At 36.2% G+C, this 22162-nt stretch overlaps 1 protein-coding gene and 1 pseudogene across 1 annotated transcript in view; one reads left to right on the top strand and one right to left on the bottom strand.

Annotated features, from left to right (window-relative positions):
* The window catches only part of CFAP91 (cilia and flagella associated protein 91), an 89565-nt gene that overhangs the window by 18320 nt on the left and 49083 nt on the right, over positions 1 to 22162 (top strand). Inside the window, exons 6-7 of the mRNA XM_055316565.1 lie at positions 10889 to 11070; positions 21559 to 21736. Of these exons, the coding sequence (XP_055172540.1) occupies positions 10889 to 11070; positions 21559 to 21736 (360 nt within the window). The remainder of the gene's footprint in view (positions 1 to 10888; positions 11071 to 21558; positions 21737 to 22162) is intronic.
* Positions 6697 to 7592, bottom strand: LOC129504031 (methylsterol monooxygenase 1-like; annotated as a pseudogene).

Genomic DNA, 22162 nt, shown 5'->3' with positions numbered 1-22162 from the left:
CCTCTCTCTAGGATGACGGAGAGGGCTGGTGCCATTTTACTCCCTTGTCCCTCAACCTAAACTAACTTCAGTAAGCAGCATATGCCAATAGTTGCAGCATAAACTGCTTACACCAAGCCCTGCCTCCCTGTACTATGCAGGTGTTTCCTTTCCTTTCCTTTCCTTTCCTTTCCTTTCCTTTCCTTTCCTTTCCTTTCCTTTCCTTTCCTTTCCTTTCCTTTCCTTTCCTTTCCTTTCCTTTTTCTTTTTCTTTTTCTTTTTCTTTTCTTTCTTTCTTCTTTCTTTCTTTCTTTCCTTTCTTCTTTTTCTATTTCTTTTTATGCAGTTGTTTCTTTACTAGAACAAATGTGCCTGAGAATCTGAGCAGCAGGCCCCTCCCCAAGAAGACTATTGTAAATCCCATGTACACACCAAATTTACTGACCATAGAATGCTGCAAAGCATCAGGTCTCTTTTAACAAGCAGACTAGAGCACACCTAGTTAAAACTCCCCACACTCTGCCCAAGGTCTAAATAGTCCCCACTGTTGAGGTGAGAAGAAACTGTGGAGGACTGACCTGAGGGAAAGAGCAGCCAAAACACAGCAGCACAGTGCACACAGCATATACCAGAGATGCTTCATGAAGTGCCAGGCCCTGAACAGCATATGAGGCCATTACTCTCAGGAACAGGAAACCTAATAGGCTTTCTTAACACACAGAAGAAGACAGAGCCCTAGATAAATGTCAAGATGGAGGAATTCATCCCAAAAGAGAACAAGAAAAGGTCATAGTCAGGGATCTCACTGAAACAGATATAAGTAATATGCCTGATTCAGAATTTAAAACAACAATAATTAGGATACTAGCTGGACTTGAGAAAAGCACAGAAGACACCAGTGAACCCCTTACCACAGGATAAAAGACCTAAAAACTAGTCAGGCTGAAATAAAAAAATGCTATAACTGAGATATGAAACTCACCGGATGTAATGACCGCAAAGATGGAAGAAACAAAGAAATGGATAAGTGATATGGAAGATAAAAGTACTGAAAATAATGAAGCTGAAAAGAAGAGGAAAAGAAAAATATTGGATCATGAATACAGACTTAGGGGACTCAGTGACTCCACAAAGCATATAACAATCTTTTCATAGGAATCCCAGAAGAAGAAGAGGGGGAAAAGGAGGCAGAAGGTTTATTTGAGGAAATTTAGCTGAAAACTTTCCTAACCTGGGGAAGGAAACAAATATCCAAATCCAGGAGGCACAGAGAACTCCCATCAAAATCAACAAAAACATGCCAACACCAAAACATATTATAATAAAATTTGCAAAATACAGAGAAAGGAAAAAATCCTAAAAGCATCAAGAGAAAAGAAATCCCTAACTTACAAAAAGGAGCACAAGTAAGGTTAGCAGCAGATCTCTCCACAGAAACTTGGCAGGCCAGAACAGTCACATGATATATTCAATGTACTGAATGGAAAAATATGCAGCCAAGAATACTCTATCTAGCAAGACTGTCATTCAGAGTAGAAGGAGAGATAGTTTCCCAGGCAAACAAAGTCTAAATGAGTTCGTCACCATTAAACCAGCCCTGCAAGAAATTTTAAAGGGGACTCTTTGGGAAAGAAAGACCAAAAGTAATGAAGACTCAAAAGGAATAAGGACAAAACAAGCAATATAATGGCACTGAATTCATATCTATTAGTAATTACTCTGAATGTAAATAGACTAAATGCTCCAATCAAAAGACATAAGGTATTAGAATGGATTAACTAAACAAGACCCATCTAGATGCTGCCAACCAGAGACTCACATTAGACCTAAGGCACCTACAGACTGAAAGTGAAGGGATGAAGAACCACTTATCCTGCCAATGGACATCAAAAGAAAGCCAGAGTAGCCATACTTATATCAAAGTAGATTTTAAATAAAATACTATAACAAGAGTTGAAGAAAGGCACTGTATCATAATAAAGGGATCTATCCAACAAGAAGAGCTAGCAATTGTAAATATTTATGCCCCTAACTTGGGAGCACCCAGTTATATAAAACAAAAACAAACATAAAGGAATTCACTGATAATAATACAATAATAGTAGGGGACGTTAACACCACACTTACAGCAATAGACAGATCATGGAATCATAAAGTCAACAAGGAAACAAGGGATTTGAATGACACACTGGACCAGATGGACTTATATCTGGTCAGAACATTTCATTCTAAAGCAGCAGGATACACATTCTTTTTGGGTACACATAGAACATTCTCCAGAATATATCATATACCAGGTCACAAATCGGGTCTCAACAACTTCAAAAAGACTGAGATCATACCATGCATATTTTCTGACCAAAACATGAAACTCAAAGTCAACCACAAGAAAAAATTTGGAAAGACCACAAATACATGGAGTTTAAAGAACATCCTACATGAGGGAAAGGAACCCTCTTGCATTGTTGGTAGGAATGAAAACTGGTGTAGCCACTCTGGGAAACAGTATGAAGGTTCCTCAAAAAGTAAAAATGGAAATTCCCTACAATCCAGCAATTGCACTACTATTATTTACCCAAAGGGCACAAAAATACTGATTTCAAAGAATGCATGTACCTGATATTTATAGAAGTATTATCAAGAATAGCCAAATTATAGAAAGAGCACAAATGTTCATTGACTGATGAATGGATAAAGAAGTTGTGGTACACACACACACACACACACACACACACACACACTGGAATATTACTCAGCCATCAAAAAGAATGGCATCTTGCCATATGCAATGACATGGATGGAACTAGAGTGTATTATGCTAAGCAAAATAAGTCAGTCAGTGAAATACCATTTGGTTTCATTGACATGTGGAATTTAAAAAATAAAATAGATGAACATGGGGGGAAAGACAGGCAAACCATAAAACAGACTCTTAACTATAGAGAACAAACTGAAGGTTTTTGGAGGGGAGGTGGGCAGGGGGATGGGCTAAATGAGTGATGAGTATTAAGCAAGGCACTTATTGTGATGAGCACTGGGTGTTATGTGTATGATGAATAACTAAATTCTACTCCTGAAACTAATATTATACTGTATGTTAATTAAGTGGAATTTAAGTAAAAACTTAAAGAAAAAATAAATAAAATTAAAAACTTCTGCTATACGAAGGACAATGTCAATAAAATGAGAAGACAAGCCACAGACTGAGAGAAAATATTTGCAAAAGACATATCGGTGAAAGGACATTACTCAAACTATGTAGTGAACTGTTCAAACACAACAAGAAAAAGAATAACCTGATTTTAAAACAGGCCAGGGACCTTAATAGACACCTCACCAAAGAGGATATACAGGTGGTGAATAAGCCTATGAAAAGATGCTTCACATGATGTGTCATTGGGGAAATGCAAATTGAAAAAACAATACGATGTCACTATGCATTTACTAGAATGGCCACCATCTGGGACACTGATAACACCAAATGTGGAGCCCTGGAAACCCTCATTCATTGCTGGTGGGAAATACAAAATGATATAGCCACTTCAGAAGACAGTTTGGCTGTTTCTTATAAAACTAAACATACTCTTACTATATGATCCAGCCATCGTGCTCCTTGGTATTTACCGAAGGAGTTGAAAACTTATGTTTATACAAAACCTGCGCATAAACCCATAGATGTTTATAGCAACTTTACTCATAAATGCCAAGACTTAGAGGCAACCAAGATGTCCTTCAGCAGGTTGATGGATAAATAAACTATGGTATATTGAGACACTGTAATATGTTATTTATTACTAAAAAGAAATGAGCTATGAAGTCATGAGAAGGAGGTCATGGAGGAATCTTAAATGCATATTCCTAAAAGAAAAGCCAATTGGGAAAGGATATGTACTGTATGATTCCAACTCTATGACATTTTGGAAAACGCAAAACTCTGGAGATTATAAAAGGATCATTGATTGCCAGGGGTTGGAGGGGTATGGATGAATAGAAGGAGCACAGAATTTTTAGGGTGGGGAAAATACTCTGTATGATGGATGCATGTTATTATATGTGTATACCATATACTTAGGGATTTGTCCAAACCATAGAATATGTAATACCATGAGTGACCTCTAATATACACTATGGGATGATTATGATGTGTAAATGTATATTCCTCAGCTGTAACAAATGTACCACTCTGGGTGGTATGTAGGGATATTGATAATGGAGCAGGCTATGTATGTGTGGAGCCAAAACATATATGGAAAATCTCTGTACCTTCCTCTCAGTTTTGTTGGGAATGTAAAACCACTCTGAAAACATTAAATCTTTAAAAAATACAAATAATCATTAGAGTTCATAATTACAGAATAGGATTTGCTACTTTGTGAAACCGCTCTTTGTGTTTAGTTTTGTTGGGGCTGGGAGGAAAATCTAGAAGACTGTGGATATGGCAGACAGTGCATGCTTTTCCATCTAGTGGAGGAGGAAGGGCCCGGGAAAGGGAACGGAGCAGAGGTAAGTGCTGTCGGCACACCAAACCTAGAATAAGTGAGTGTGTGGATGGGATCCAGGGCTCAAGCCACATAAGAAACAGGTATGGGGTCTTTCTGGGTTTTGAGTCCTGACTGAAGTTGGGGAGGGGTAGGAAAGAGATCATTGTTCTTTCTTATTCCATTTATTCTCCCCTAAAACTAGGTTGGAGAAAAATAACAAGTTAGAAAAGAAACTGTATTGGGTTACTATAGGACTTCTGTCAAAGTATCATTTCCCCCTTTGTATCCTCTCCTCTGACCCACCTGTAAGGATCTTTTTTTTTTTAAGATTTTATTTATTTATTCATGAAAGACACACACACACACACACACACACACACACAGAGGCAGACACACAGGCAGAGGGAGAAGCAGACTCCCCACAGGGAGCCCAATGTGAGACTCAATTCCTGGACCCTAGGATCATGCCCTGAGCTCAACCACTGAGCTACCCAGGCATCCCCACCTAGAAGGATCTTAAGTCATCAGAAAGCTTAGAGGATTCATTAGGCTTTATCACAATCTTAGCATATTTGATCAGAAAGTTCAAGCATGTAATTTTTAATTTGGAAAACAGTTTATTCTCTTGATTCAAATTAATAGTGTTATATAGTAATAGTCATATGATCTGGGATGATACAAAGCTGATTTGAAGTTATTTCCTCAACTAGAATTTTGGTAGTAGAATAATTTCTGCTGAAAACATAAATTATAAATACCTAAATTATCTACATAGGTTAGAAATCCATAGCAGCTGCTGAAAAATACCACTTAATTCCACTTAATACCACTTGAATTCAGCATTAACAATTTATTATTTTTTAAGATTTTATTTATTTATTCATGAGAGACACAGAGAGTGAGGCAGAGACATAGGCAGAGAGAGAAGCAGGCACCCTGCAGGGAGCCCTATGTAGGACTCGATCCCAGGACCCTGGGATCGTGACCTGAGCCAAAGACAGATGCTCAAACACTGAGCCATCCAGATACCCCAGCATTAACAACAATTTAAAGTATTATTTCATTACAAGTTTAACCTCTCAGTAGGTGCTTCTTTCTAGCTGACTTGAAGTGCATTTTTCTTAGAGTTAAGCTCTATAAGTTTTGCTTATTATATTTTTTGACCAAAAAAAAAAATCACATTTATTTCAATAGTTCAAAGTGCAAATACAGCAAGTCAGTTCATAATGTTTCAAGATACAGTTTTAAGTATAATGAAAACTTGATATACAAAAATGAAAGGGTAAATAGCAGAAATAAAGCTCAATTTTTTAAAAAAATTCAAGTAACCCAAAAACCTTTAGACTAAAATATTCCATTTACAACAGTTCAGAAACGCCTTAATTTATAGATACCAGTAGTACATTGCAATCCAAAGGACTTCTCAAAGGAGAATCACCCCAAACCAGTCAGCTCAGGACAAGAGTGGAAGTTCTTGGGGCGGCCTGTTTCTGATTTGGCAGCCTCACTCTGTCGATTGATATGGTTCGACCCATGATACTTGGATGTTTAGGCAAATTCTAGAAAATATTTAAAGTTCAATGTGAAGCTAACACCCTGATAAGAGATACTGAAATGGCTACCATATATTTGCAAGATTTTAAAGACCTATTTTATTTTATTATTTTATTTTATTATTGTTTGTTTTTTAAAAGATTTTATTTATTCATGACACACACACACACACACACAGAGAGAGAGAGAGAGAGAGAGAGAGAGAGAGAGAGAGAGAATGGCAGAGACACAGGCAGAGGGAGAAGCAGGCTCCATGCAGGGAACCCGACATGGGACTTGATCCTAGGTCTCCAGGATTACGCCGAAGAGTAAACTAAACCGCTGAGCCACCGAGGCTGCCCTAAAGACCAATTTTAACTTCAGGCCTATGGTGTTACTGGGAGAAAGACACAGATTGATACTTCTTCCATTACTTAAAACCTTTCTGTAAGGTTAGCAACGTGGCCTTTACAACTTCCTCATGAAAATCATACTTCGTTATATATTTACTTATTTCTACACATACAGAACTTTATGTAAAGTAGAAAAAGTTCCCACTAGAAAGATAATTAAAGGTTGTTAATGTTCTTTGTATCATTTAGCAGTCAAGACACATGTTTATTTCTGCTCTGCAGAAGCAATGTTAGCTATTTGCTTCAATTCAGGAAAGGTGTGTGTTTTCAGGATGGTTTAGATGAGATATTTATTGAGTCTTTTTCTCAATCTTCTTCATCATGATAGGCAGTAAATTGAGAGTCTGTTCTGAAAATTCTATCCCACCATGTAAATGTGGAAGCATAGTTTCCGATGAAGTTCATGTGGTGGAAATCATGATGCCGACAACCAGCAGAGAGAGGGATCAGATTTAAAGGGTTCAGAGGAATGTCATAGCCACTATGGACATCAATAGTTTCTATCAAATGAATAGTCACCCATGCCCAAAGAAGGATGACATGATCACATAAAAGCATGATTCCTATGAAAAATCCAGTTCCAAGAATTAGAGTTTCCAAAGAATATGCATATTATTCAGCTTCCATTCCAAATGGAGTCTGAAACTCATGATGAACTTTATGAATATATTTATATATTCGTTTGTGATGTAAGAGCCTATGCAGGAAATAGTGCCAGGTATCCTCAATCACTGCACAGCCAAAGCATCTTGCCAAAAGCATATACCATCTTGGCATTCTTTCCCAATCATAAAGTATATTAAAATACTCTGTAAAATAATAAGCTCCACATATCAAAGGAAGCTGGATACAAAAGTGATTAAAGAGAACTACTTTAAAACATTTCCACTGGTTTTCCCATGTTTCTGGTTTATCCTTTGGAATTTTCTACTTTTCCATGAAAGGTATAAATTGAAACAAAAATCCAGGTAAACAGAACAATAAATAAAGAACCTCATGAACTACCAAGGATCCCCATGTTGCAATCTGGAACTTTGTATAATTCTTCAACATATAATTCCAAGCATTTTTAAATGGTTCTTGTAGAGGGTTCTCAGGTAAAAGTGAACCTACATACTCTACAGCCAAGGATGCTGAACTAAAGATGCTGATACTTTCATTTGTTACCATTTTTCAAATCTCTGCAGAAAGCCTTAGAATTCTGGCCGAGTGGTGGGAATGCCTGTTTTGCTGATTAAAAACATCTCCCATTGCCTTTGACTATTTTTTAAAATGTTAATCTCTTTTTTGTCATTATATTTAGGTTTTTAAAGATGTGATTTAACATACTTCTACCAACTGGAAAACATATTCCTTTACATGGAAATGGCAATATTGTTCTAATAGTACTATATGTCTAGGTTTAAAAAAATAGAAAATTTAGAAAACGATGAACATGAAAAAAAATTCTGTAGTCCTATCCAGAAATAATTGTTGTTAATTTATTATATATCCATTTAGGCATTTTTCTATGCACAAAACCCAGTTTTTAAATATAAAAATGAGCTTCTGTTGTACATCTTGCTTTACAGTATCTTTTGTTCCTACTTTACATTGAATCATGGACAATTTTTTTAAAATTTTTTTTATTTATGATAGTCACACACACAGAGAGAGAGAGAGAGAGAGGCAGAGACATAGGCAGAGGGAGAAAAGCAGGCTCCATGCACCGGGAGCCCGACGTGGGATTCGATCCCGGGTCTCCAGGATTGCGCCCTGGGCCAAAGGCAGGCGCTAAACAGCTGCGCCATCCAGGGATCCCCCATGGACAATTTTTGTATGTTCACAAATACTGATTACATTTTTACTTTTATTATTTTTTAAAAAGATTTTATTTACTTATTCACGAGAATATACAGAGAGAGAGAGAGAGAGAGAGAGAGAGGCAGAGACACAGGCAGAGGGAGAAACAGGCTCCATGCAGGGAGCCCGACATGGGACTTGATCCTGGGTCTCCAGGATCACGCTCTGGGCCGAAGGCAGAGCTAAACCGCTGAGCCACCCGGGCTGCCCGACATTTTTACTTTTAATAGCTGCATAAATTCCATTATATGGTGCCATATTTTTTGAAGTAGTTTTTCTGTTGGTCACGATCATTTAAGTTTAACTTTTCTTGAAAAAGAGCCACATGAATAGATTGGAAAGATTTCTATGAAGTATGATTTAGTTAAAAAAGCAAGATGCAAAAATGCATTCATGTTGGCACAACAATAAAATAATACTCTGTATATTTGTATGTAGAAAAATAAATGTGGATAAAAATACAGCAAGGTTCAGGGATAATTCAAGGATATATTCTAGATCTAGGATGTACATAGAGGGTACTGATAAAGGTGGATAAAGGAGGAAAAGATATTGAGGGAAACAAACTTTAAAAGGAAAAAGCACTGTTGGGTTGCCTGGCTAGCTCAGTTAGTAGAGCATGCAACTCTTGATTTTGGGGTTGTGAGTTCAAGCCCCACATTGAGTATAGAGATTGTTTAAAATAAAATCTTTGTTTTATTTTTTAGATTTAAAAAAATTTAAGTAGTTAACATTTAGTGTATTATTAGTTTCAAGGTAGAATTGAGTGATTCATCAGTTGCATTACAACACCCAGTGCTCATTACATCAATTGCCCTCCTTAATGCCTATCACCCAGTTACCCCATCCCCTCACCCAACTCCCCTCCAGCAACCTTCAGTTTATTCTCTTTAGTTAAGAGTCTTTTATGATTTCCCTGTTTTATCTTATTTTATTTTTCCTTCCCTTCCCCTATGTTCCCCTATGTTTTATTTCTTAAATTCCACATATGAGTGAAATCATATGGTATTTGTCTTTCTCTAACCTATTTCACTTAGTGTAATACACTCTAGTTCCATATGTATCATTGCAAATGGCAAGATGTCATTCTTTTTGATGGCTGAGTAATATTCCATTGTATTTATGTGGCACATCTTTGTCCATTCATCAGTCAATGGACATCTAAAAATATAATCTTAAAAAAGAAAAAGAAAAAACCACTAGAACATTAAAGCATATGTGCTATCATACTTGTTATAAAAATTATGTTTAAGAGTAGACATAGGTTTAAGTGAATTAATCTAAATTTTTTCTGTACTTAAAAATAGCCAGAATTAAAAAAAAGAACCAAAGATGAAAATATGAATCGAAGTTGATGCCTAATAACCTAAGGTGCAACCATTTTTTTTAAATGGGCCATTAAAATTTTTTTGTAAGTTTTTACCCTTACACATTAAGACTTTATGAATGTGTTTGCATATATCTCTGTACACTTGTCCAATTATTTCCTAGAATAAATTCCTATGAGTACAGTGGCTGGGGCAAAAAAGTATTTTAAAGGTCAGATATATATTGCTAAGTTACCTGCTAGGTTATATCTATTTGTATTTCAATCAACAGTTTATGTGAATGCCTGCTTTCATCACAACTTCATCAATCCTGGGTATTTTCAATCTTTTAAATCTTTGCTTATGTGATGTAATAAAACAGAATCTTTATCTTTTATTTTACTTTTCTTTGGTTACTAGTTATGGTCATTTTTTCATATGTTAGAAATTTTCATTTTTGTGACTTGTTATTTACTCATTTTTCTGTTAGTATTTAACTGTCATTGATTTACAAGGGCTTTTTGTATAGAAAGACTGTTTAACTCTTATCATATATGTTGCAGAACCTATTTCTAAGTGTGCCATTCATATTTTAAATTTATGATACTTTGAGGTATAAAAGTTTCAACTTAACCTTAGTTCTACTGATCATTTTCTTTTGTAGCCAGAGAGGCTTTTGAGCCATGCTGAAAAAGACTTGCACTCAAAGGGGGTATATTTACTTATGTTTCCTATTAATACTTTTATAGTCTCATTTTTATATTAAATACCTTAAAATATCTGGAATTAATTTTTGTCCAGGGGATGAAGTAACTTTTCTATAGCTAACCAAATAATCTGAGCATTAATTATTGAGTCATCTATCTAGAAAGAGCCTTGTCTTTTTAAAAAACCAGAAAGCATCTCTTCTCTTTTCTCTGCTCCTGAATTTCTAGAGGGAAACAGTTAAAATCGGTTGTGTAACTAAAAGCAGAGAAAAAAGAAACCAGGAAGTAGCAATTCTAAACAGGTTCAGAAGTAACTCTGTGACATCCTAGAATCTACTTCTTACGGTTCTATACTACAGTCCTGCCCAGTGATACACAGATAAATAGCTGCTTTTGTGAGTAGACCTGGACTTCTGTATCCCCTCGGGTTTTTGGCAGAGGTGAGACTAATAAGGCAGTTCTCTCAAGATAATTGGGCATAATCCTGGTTACACTGTATTCATGAATCTGTGCATGTTTAAAGGGGGAATGGGCTTATTAAAGCTAAGGACTTATTTCTACTTGACTGTGTAGTATTCTGAGTGACTGGATCAGGTTTTAATTTTTAAAATCATTTTCCCTTTTAGGACACAGGCATATACTTTTCTCCCTATTTCTGCTAAATACCCACCCGTACTTTCGAAGCATACTGTGGGTACTCAGACTGATTATCGGGATGCTGAAGTTCAAACTGATCCGTATTCTCCAGAATATGTAGTATGTCAGGATTCAATCCCTGAGCTCTTGACCCTGGCTACTCTTACTTGGGGTGAGTTGGTAATTATCTTGGATATTTGCAGATGTCTGTCCTGATCACCTTGCATACCTTTGAGTTCCTGGAAATGATGTGCTCAGAGGCAACTGTGGTACAAATGTTGCTATTTAAAATGTCTTGCTCAACAGAGCTACTTCTTAGATTCATACTTCTGCTTATACTTTTTTTCAAAAAGAGATACCCTTTTCACTTAAAGGAGGGTTATTGTACTTTATCCCTGAAGCTGAAGTTCTATTTCAGCTTAATTTTGTGGTTATTTGGTGACAACTCACCTTCTTCCTTTCACTGTTTTTCCTAGTGAATCAATTCCTTTTCATTGAGCAATTCTTACTCTTTTACACATAAATCTTTTTTGAATGTATAATACTGAATGTATATTCCACCATATGTAACAATATTGTCTTACTTTGCCCAAAGTATCTTGCAATTTATCAAATCTCTCTTACAATACCCTATTGGATGATTTGGATGATTTCTTTTGCTATTATTTCAGAAATGCTAATGTGGTTCTGACTCAGAAATTCACTCTTAGAATGCAATAAAATCTGACTGAGGCCTATATTATGTGAAATTAGAAAAATTAATCAGAAAAGGGGTTTTCAGAAATAATAGCTTCTTGAACTCACTTGATTGTAGCTGGGAAACTGAGAACCAGAGACGCCAACTCCTCCCTGGTGTTGGAGGTAGTTGGTACAATGTAATGGCTTTTATTAAAATGAGATGACTTTTGTTTCCCATTTGTGATGGTTTGCTGTGGTCAAGTCTGCATCACAGGCAATGAAGATATACATATCTGAACCCTAGTTTGATTCTCATTTCCTGGCTCACCTTAATGAATTCAGATGAAGCATTCTTGCCATCCATACTTGAAATCAGTGGCTCTACTTTCACTAGATGACAGATTAAAAAATATGCTGAAACTTTTCCCTTCTGCTCTGAATACACTAATGTGTATATTAGTGTATGTATATGTGAATATACATATATTCATATATTGGTTATGGGTATATTAGTGTGAGTTAGTAATTGTCTTGAATATTTGCAGATGTCTCTCCTGATAACCATGTGAGCTATTGAGAGAGGAGAGTGGAGAGAGGAGAGAGAGAGAGAGAGAGAATGTGTGTACACATAACTACACTTTTAAAAAAAGGAAGAAAATTTCCATAGTTTTGAAGTGGAGATTTCTTCCTAAAATAAAGAAATAGCTGGGAACCTATGATGATGAGGAGGGATTGTGAATGGTAGTGAACCAGATCTGAGTTACCTGCCTGAATTAGAGGAAGCAGGACTTTTCTCCTACCCACAGGTGGGACTAAAGCTCAGCGCCTGCCAGCACAGAGGTTGAGGTATCAGTAAAAAACACTGTGAGTCAGGCCTACTCCTTCATTTGTGAAGCCTTGCCTCGGAGTCTAAATGGAGTCCTATAAACTATATGTATAGATGTTTAAAAATTATAAATCAAGTTAATATCTGTTAAGTAAAATATGTTCTGTATTTTTCACAAATATATCTTTATAATGAATTGAAAGGACAAGTTTAAATTGAAAATTCTTAGATTCTTTGGGATTCTTTGGTAGAATGGGGCAGCAGGGGAGAGGCTGCCTGTGACTTGCTTTTTTCTTTGGCTGTGTTCCACATCATGAGGGGTCTGTCATGTACGCATGTGATTACCTCACCTTATTTTTCTAGTCTCTGTGTACATATCCCTGTAAACAGCCGCCACTTGGCTACTCCTTGGGTTTAAGGGTAAACAAACAGCAGGATATAGTCTGCCCTTGGGAGTCTGAATTCTGGGAAATGGTCCTTGTAAATTTTGGAAGGAGGCTTGGGCCATTTGTTCAAGGAATTCCAGGATCTTTAAAAGAGTAGAGTAGTTCCAGATGGGCAGTCTGTTAACTTGTCATCCTCAGGGCTCTAGAGAATGAGGCTGCGGAGCTGTTCCTCTTGCCAGGTCAGAGTGTTACTACCCAAGGTGATTGTGAGAGAAATCTTTGGATGATCTCAATCCAAGAATCACAAGGCATCTAAGGAACACAGACACTAGGAGTGACCCACAAAAAGTTCAAAAAAGGTGTGTGTGGGGGGAGCAGAGAATAAATTCCTAAGCAAACAGAGCACATGGAGCAATCTCAAAGGGACTTAGGAAGTACTTTTTATATCCTCAAAGAGATCAAGGAGAGTAGAGCATGAAAACAAGAAGGGGAGCTATGAAAAAGAACCAATTGCAATCCCTGGGAAGGAAAACTATGAAGTTTGAAATAAAATGAACTCAGTAATAAACTAAGTAGAGCTGAAGAACAAATTAGTGAAATGAAAGATTAAATGAACAAGTATTCCAGAATGTAATATGCAAAGGTAGAACAAGATAAAAAAGGAAAGAGCCACGGGGGATAGGATTATAAGATCTGATGGTAGAACAGTGGAGAAGCAATGCAAGAAAAGATAATGGCTAAAAAAAAATAATAAAAAAAATTAAAAAAGAAGAAAAAAAAAGATAATGGCTGAGAATTTCCTAAAACTAAAGAAAGATATGAGTCCATAGTTTGAAAGATTTCTTTGAAGACCATACAAGATAAAAAAAAAAAATTCATACCTACTAATAGAGGAAAAAAGAAAAAACTGCAGAAGCTTTTGGAGACAAGTCAGATTACCTAAAAAGAGACAAAAACCAAATTGACATTTCATAGAATTATTTTTAAAGTGTGGGAAAATAATAGCAAACCTAGAATTCTTTTACCAGCCAAACTTATTCAGGAGTGAAGGTGAAATAAATAAAGACTTTTCATAGGATAAGACATTTCATAGGATCTACCTTATAGGATATTGTATTGATTAAATAAACTCATTTATGTAATGTACTTAGACCAGTGCCTAGCATGTAAATAAGCATCTTGTAAATGTTAGCTATTAATCTGAATAAAGGAAGATGAAAGCATATATTTCAGTAAGAAGAAAAATGATCTCAAAAGGAGGAAGCAGGGTTTGAGAACATGATGAGCAAAAAAAAAAAGAGAAAAATATATAATTAAAATTGTTAGGTGTTGATTTTCTAAAGATGATATTTTTTAAAAAAAGATTTTACTTATTTGAGAGAGAGAGTGCACAAGTGTGAGGGAGGGGCAGAGGGAGAAGCAGACTCCCTGCAGAGCTGGGAGCCTGTTGTGGGTTTGATCCCGGGAACCCGAGGATCATGACCATAGCCAAAGGCAGATGCTTAACTGATTGAGCTATTGAGGCACCTCTAAAGATGATAATTTTTGAAAAAAGAAGCAAGTACTAAAACTCTAGATCAGGACTGGCACACTATGGTCCATAAGCCAAATTGGTCATGGAAAACTACATGAAGCCAAAATTTCAATGACGCTAAAGAGGTTTTATTGGAACACAGACACACTCATTTGTTTATATGCTATCTGCTTGCTTTTGTATTTTTTTTTTTTTTGGAAAAAAATTCTAATGTTAATTCCAGTATAATTAACATTCAATGTTATATTAATTTCAGTTGTACAATATAGTGATTCAACAGTTCTGTACATTACTCAGTGCTCACCACAGTAAGTGTATTCTTTAATCCTTATCACCCATTTCCTCCATTCCTTCCCTCTAATAACTTCCAGTCCTCTATTATTAGGAGCCTATTTTTTCTTTTTTCTTTGTTGTTTTTTTTTGTTTGTTTCTTAAATTCCATATTGAGTGAAATCATATGGTATTTGTTTTTCTCTGATTTCGCTTAGCATATCCTCTCTAGCTCTATCCATATTGTTGCAAATGGCACAATTTCATTCTTGTTTATGGCTGAATAATATTCCTATATATATTCATTCATCAGTCCATGGACACTTGGGTTGCTTCTACAATTTGCCTATTATAAATAATGCTGTTATAAACATAAGGGTACATATATCTTTTGAAATTAGTGTTAGCTTTTGTATTCTTTGGGTAAATACCCAGTAGTGGAATTACTGGATTATATGGTAATTCTAGTTTTCATTTTTTTTGAGGAACCTACATACTGTCTTCCACAGTGGCTGCAGAAGTTTGCATTCCCAGGGCACTTGGCTGGCTCAGTCGGAAGAGTTTCCTTAATCTATTTTCATCTTTTATTATTCTTTTTTGTCTCTCATGTTCAGCTTGATTGCTTTCCATGACTCTCTTCTCCAAGTCAATGATCTGTTCTACTTCCTCTACTGTACTATTTTTTCCCCTCTAGTGATTTTTAACTTCAGTTATTGAGTTCCTCATCTCTGGTTCTTTTTTGTGTTTTTTTTATCTCTTTGTTGAGTGTCTCACCAAATCTTTTGCTCTTTTCTCCATTCCAGTGAGTATGTTTATGACTATTACTTTAAATTCTCTATCAGGTATATTGCTTATCTCTGTTTCATTAGCTTCCTTGTCCAGTCCTTTCATTTGGGACATATTCTTTTGTCTCCTCATTTTGTCTAACTCTCTGTGTCTATTTCTATGTGTTATGAAAGTCAGCTACATTCCTGACTCTTGAAAGTCATGGGTGTATGAAGAAGTGGTCCTATGGTGTCTTGCAGTACAATGTCCTCTGTTTACCAGACATTGGCATTCAGGGATGTCTCCTATGTGTGTTGTATGTGCCCTACTGTTGTGGCTTAGTCATGTTTGCCTTCAGTCTAGTCATCTACAACGGTTCTCTTTGCCTGTTGTGGGCAAGGTTTGGTCCCTGTGTTGTAATTTGGCCAGTCTGGGGTTGCCTTGAGCTTGAGTTGAGTCAGACCAGGGGTTGCTAGAGCTTCAGTAGCACTGAACTGCAAGGTTTTCTCCCTGCGTTGTCCATGGCATGTGTGATTGGACTGACATGTGCAGTAATCTTCCCTTCTCCCTGGGGCAGGAATTGCTTGCAATGGTGGTGGTCCTTATTTGGGCTGCCTGCATGATGTCAGCCTTGGATGGACTAGGGTAGTTCCACAGGAGACATGAGGTAAGAGTGAGTGGTGTCAGCAATGTCTGTCAATATGCAGGGAAGTGACCTGCAGCTGCTTGGGACTACTCTGCTGAGGCAACTTGGTTGGAGTGGGCAGATCCACAGAAGACTGTGGGGTAGGGCATGCTGTTAGCAAGGTTGGTGGAGATTATTCCTGCTGTTCTGGTTCTGGCAGGTGTCCATGTATCTACACTTGGGGTGGGGATGTGAAATGGCTCCTGCTAGCTCCTTTGTTCCTAGAGAAGTCTCCCAAAAATCTCTGCCCCTACAGCACAGACTCTGAGATTAGTAAATAAATTTCCCTCTTGTATACCCCAAGTGTTTTTCAAATCTCTGCTTCTAGGCTGAATCTCAGTGAGCCTGTTTGTTGTGCAGTCTCGTTAAGGTGGGGGCTCAGTTTCCTCTCAACCTCCTCCTTGATCCCACTGACTTTTTTTAACTTTTGGGTACTCAGCCTCATTGATTTTAAGAGATTGTGAAGCCAGGCCCCTCTGGCTTTCAAAGCCAAATGTTATAGGGATTCATCTCCCCAGTGCCTGTCCCCTCTGCCTGGGGTGCCTAGCATGGGTTCTCCTCCTGCCTGCACTCACCACATTCTTCCCTTTTGTGGATAGTCCTGCAGGTCTGTTTGGCTCCCACCATGTCTCTGCCCTGCCTACCCTCCTCAGTGTGGGCTCTTTTTAGCATATAGGTGTGGAAAGTCTGTTCGTCAGTATTTGGGGTTTTATTCTGGTTATTTACACTGATGGGTGTATATCTGGTTGTATTGTGGGATGAGGTGAGCCTAGGATCTTCCTACTCTGCCATCTCCCCGTAAGTCGCTCTACATTTTTTAACGTAATGATGATTAGGAGGTGCTCCTGGCATTTATCACATGGGATGGGGTTTGGGAGCCAGGCTAGTGTGGTACTAAACATTCCTGTCCTGCATTCAGCAGTCCCATACAAGAAATAATTGTTTGCCCAATATGGCAGTGATGTCACTTTGGTTGAGAAATACGGACTCAGTGCAGTTAAGAGGAAAATATTGAGGTATAAAGATTAGAAATGAGAAGCAAAACTATTTATGATGTACTCATTTAGAAAATCAACCGAAATTACAAATTCTCAGAACTAAGAACCTGAGTTCAAGATGCCTGATTGTGGAATTGATATGCAATATTTAATTAGAAATATTTGAAAACATTATATTCTTAATAGCAACAAATAACAACTATGAAAATCACTTAACAAAAACATGTGCATAGCATTATGGAGAAAAAAATATAAAGAGTTTCTTAAGCATATGAACAAAGATTTGTTTTAAAAAAAGGCATACTGTTTTTATAAATGGAAGACTCATGCTTTAGTGCGTATTATTTTTCCTCTAAACATTTTATACCTTCAAGAAATTCTAATCCAAATTCCTGCTGTGCCTATGTAGATCAGTATCTGTCCTCTTCTCTTCCCAGAAATCACACAAAAGCAACAAGCACAACAGAACTTCCACAAATTACACTTTAAGTGAAACTAAAAAAAAAAAAAAAAATCTGTAAACGACTACTAACTTGTTAAGACTACAAAAAGCAACTGAGAGGGATGCCTGGGTGGCTCAGTGGTTAAGCATCTGCCTTTGGCTCGGGTCATAATCCCCGGGTCCTGGGATTGAGTCCTGTGTCAGGCTCCCCACAGGGAGCCTGCTTCTCTCTCTGCCTGTGTCTTTACCTTTCTCTCTGTGTCTCTCATGAATAAATAAATAAAATCTTAAAAAAAAAAAAGCAACTGAGATTACACAGAAACAATATGAGAGGAAGTAAGAAAACATGGGCTGTAGGAGAGAGAGCACCAGGGGAATCTCAGAAGGCTTGAGCAAAATTATACTTCTGGGAGACAAGTTTGGCAATATCCAGAAAAATTTTAAGTCGTTATATTTTATGATCTAGCTACTAGACTTAAGATCTTCTAAGAATCCTAGAGAAATTCGCATATGGACATAATGACCAGTACAAGGATATTTGTTGTAGCATTACTATGTGTAATCAAAAAACTGAAGCAATCTAAAACATTAGTTTTTAGAAGTTAGCTTAAATTGTGGTAGAGTCCTACAATGGCAGAATGAAATTAGAATTCTCTGTATCAGTGTGACCAGTGTCCCCAAAACTAAGTTGAGTAAAAAAGTTGCAGAATGATACAGTAAAGTATCATGGATATAGATATTAAATAAAAGACAATATTATATTTTTACTTATGTATCATTCATTTATCCCAGCTTTATTGAGATATATAATTCACATATTATCTAAGGTTAAGGCATACCATGTGATGATTTTATATACCTATATTTTGCAAAATGATTACCACAATAATATTAGTTGACACATCCATCACCTCACATAATACCATTTTTTTTGTTATGTGTGGTGAGAACATTTAAGATCTATTCTCTTGTTACCTTTCAAGTATGCAATACAGAATTGTTAACTGTAGTCATTATGCTGTATATTAGCTATCTAGAACTTATTCATCACTTAACTGAAAGTTTGTACCCTTTCACCACTTCTACCCATTTCTCTCACCTCCTCACCCCTGACAACCATCAGTCTACTCTCTATGAATTCAGTTTTTTAAAATTCCAGACATAAGTGAGATCATACAATATTTACCTTTATTTATTTATTTATATTTATTTTTATTTATTTATTTTTAAATATTTATCTTTTTATGTGTGACTTATTTTACTTAGCACAATGCCCTGAAGTTTCATTCATGTTGTCACAAATGTCAGGATTTCCTTTTCGTATGGCTGAATATTGTATATTTTACATTACATATAATGAAATTTATCACACATTAATAAGCATAAAATTTTATTATGTCAAAAAATTTTATGTCACATTAATTATATTCAATATAATATGTTAATTATATTTAGTATGTTATATAGGAATTGTATACATATATATCTTTTTTTATACATTGTCAATGAACAATGAAGTTGTTTCCATGTCTTGACTACTGTAAACAATGCTGCAGGGAGCATGGGAAAATCAGATATCTCTTTGAGATAGTAATTTCATTTCCTTCAGATATATACCCAGAAGTGGAATTGCTGAATCATATAGTACCTCTATTCTTGATTTTTTGGGGAACTTCCATATTGTTTTTCATAGTGGCTGTATGAATTACATTCCCACCAACAGTGTACTAGGGTTCCTTTTTCTCCATATCCTTGCCAGCATTTGTTATCTCTTGTCTTTTTGAAAACAAATATCCTAACAGGTGTGAAGTGATATTTCATTGTGTTTTTCTTTTGTAGTTCTCTGATAATTAGTGATATTGGGCACCTACCATGTACTACTGGCCATTTGTATATCTTCTTTGGAAAAATGTCTATTCAGGTCCTTTGTCCATTTTTTAATTGCATTATTTTGGTTTTGTTACTGATTTGTAGAAGTTCCTAATATATTTAGGATATTAACCCTTATCAGATACGTGGTTTGAAAATATTTTCTCCCATTCCACAGGTTGTCATTTAATTTTGTTGCTCATTTTTTTCTGCTGTGCAGAAGCTTTTTGGTTTGATGTGGTCCCATTTTTAATTTCTGCTTTTGTTTGTGCTTTTGGTGTCATATCCAAAAAAGTCATTGCCAAGACCAATATCAAGAAGCTTTCTTTCTATGTCATCTTCTAGGAGTTTTACATTTAAGTATTTAATCCATTTCAAATTAATTTTTATGACTAGTGTAAGATTGGGGTTCAGTTTCACTCTTGTACATGTGAATATCCAATTTTTCCAGCCCCATTTATTGAAGAGAGTATCTTTCCTCCATTGAGAATTCTCGGCTTCCTTGTCAATACTAGTTGACTATATTTGGGTTTATTTCTGAGCACTTGATTCTGTTTCATTGGTCTATGTGTTTTTTATGCCAGTACTATATTGTTTTGATGACTGTAGCTTTGTAATATAGATTGAAACCAGAAAGTATGATGCCTTCAGCTTTGTTCTTCTTTTTCTTTTATTTTTTAAAAGATTTTATTTATTTATTGATGGGAGACACAGAGAGGCAGACACGAAAGCAGAGAAAGAAGCAGGCTCCCTGCAGGCAGCCTGATGTGAGACTCTATCCAAGGACCCTGGGATCAGGCCCTGAGTCAAAGGCAGAGATACTCAACCACTGAGCCAACCAGGCACCCCTTGTTCTTCTTTTTCAAGATTGCTTTGGCTCTTTGGGTTTTTTAATAGTTCCATATGAATTTTACAATTGATTTTTTTGTTTCTGTAAACTAATGTCATTAGGATCTTGCTAGGGATTGTATTGAATCTGTGGATGGCCTTGGGTAGTATGTATATTTTAATAAATTATTTCTTCCAATCTGTGAACATGGAATGTTTTTCCATTTACTTTCGTCATCTTCAGTTTCTTTCATCAATATGTTTTATAGTTTTTTGTGTATAGATCTTTTATGTCCTTGGTTAAATTTATTTCTATTACATTATTATTATCATTTAAGATTTTATTTGAGAAGGAGAGAGGGAGCGCACAAGCAGGGTGGACTGGGGCAGAGGGAGAAGCAGGCTCCCTGCTGAATGAGGAGCCCAATGTGGGGCTCACTCCCAGAACTCTAAGATCATGACCTGAACTGATGGCAGATGCTTAACCAATTGAGCCAACCAGGCACCTCCCTATTTCATTACTTTTGATTCTTCTATAAATAGAATTGTTTTATTTGTTTTTTAGGTAGTTCATTGTTTATATTTAAGAATGCAACTGATTTTTATCTGTTGACTTTGTATCCTACAACTTTACTGAATTCATTTGTTCTGTTTTTGATAGTCTTTATAGTTTTCTATATATAAAATCATGTTATCTGCAAACAGTGACCATTTTACCTCTTTCTTTTCAATTTGGTTGGCTTTATTTCTTCTTTGCCTGATTGCTCTGGTAGGGCTTCTAGTACTATCTTGAATAGGAGTGATAAGAGTAGGCTTTTGTTTTATCCCTGATCTTAAAGAAAAAGCTTTCAACCCCACTGTTGAGTGTGAAATTAGCTGTGGGTTTGAATATAGAGTTCATTTTTGGTTTATTTCTCTAATGGAGAGGGAGTATAGAGTAGTAGATAAGACCACAAGTGTCAGATTGCCATGTTAAAATCCTGATTTCTACTTGCTTACCATCTATGACCTCTGTAAGCTACTTTGATATTTCCTTGCATTTAAAAATATGGATTTGTCTAATACAGGGCATTCCAAGGTATGATTATTCAGTAATATTCTTCAAACTGTCTAGCATCTCATATGCAGCTAAAATGTCTTCTGGCCAAATAACTAACAAGAGGTAATACAGGACACAGATAACAAGCTGTGAGGCACATCATGAGGATATTTCCTAATGTCATTTCATCCTTCATAACCCTTGAAGTTATAGAGGACAGGAGCTGAAAGAACGTAAACGGTACATGAATTTATCCATGTGTTTCTTTTTTTTTTTTTTTTTTTTTTTTTTTTTTTTTTTATATCCATGTGTTTCTAAAGTGCTTTGCTTCATCATCCAGGTCGAGGGCTCCCAGCTGGACAAGCTGAAGTTGAAATGATAGAACGTGCCCGGGAGAAACGTGCTTGGGAAGCCACTCTTCCCTGTCTGAGTGACACCTCCCAGTTTGAGAAGAGGAGGAGGATGATGAATGCAATGGAAAGGAAGGAGTGGGCCTTCAGAGAACAGGAGATTGAAAAGTAAGTTCTAGATTACTGAGACATCTGCACCTGTGCTGGTGGAGTAATATAAATATTTTTTATCTGTAAAGCATTTTCCCAAATGTATGGGTTTATTTTATTTTATTTTTTTTATTTTTTTTTATTTTTTTTAAATGTATGGGTTTAAAGGCAGCTCTCTACCTGTAGAGTTAGGAAGTTGGATTTCTGGTTCTTTTGGGAATAATAGTTCTACAATTTTCTCTCTAACAACATAAAAATGTATATTGCTCTCTTTGTATGTAAAGTTAAGCATGGAACCCAGATTTGAATAATTTCTCAAAGCATCTGTGATTCTTCTCTTTCCTTTTTTCTTTATTTTTATTTTTATTTTTATTTTTTTAAGATTTTATTTATTTATTCAAGACAGACACACAGAGAGAGAGGCAGAGACAGAGGCAGAGGGAG

This window comes from Nyctereutes procyonoides, unplaced genomic scaffold, assembly GCF_905146905.1.
Source record: "Nyctereutes procyonoides isolate TBG_1078 unplaced genomic scaffold, NYPRO_anot_genome, whole genome shotgun sequence".
Taxonomy (NCBI): domain Eukaryota; kingdom Metazoa; phylum Chordata; class Mammalia; order Carnivora; family Canidae; genus Nyctereutes; species Nyctereutes procyonoides.
Note: the sequence above shows the minus strand (reverse complement) of the source record. Positions and strands in the feature narration are given on the sequence as shown.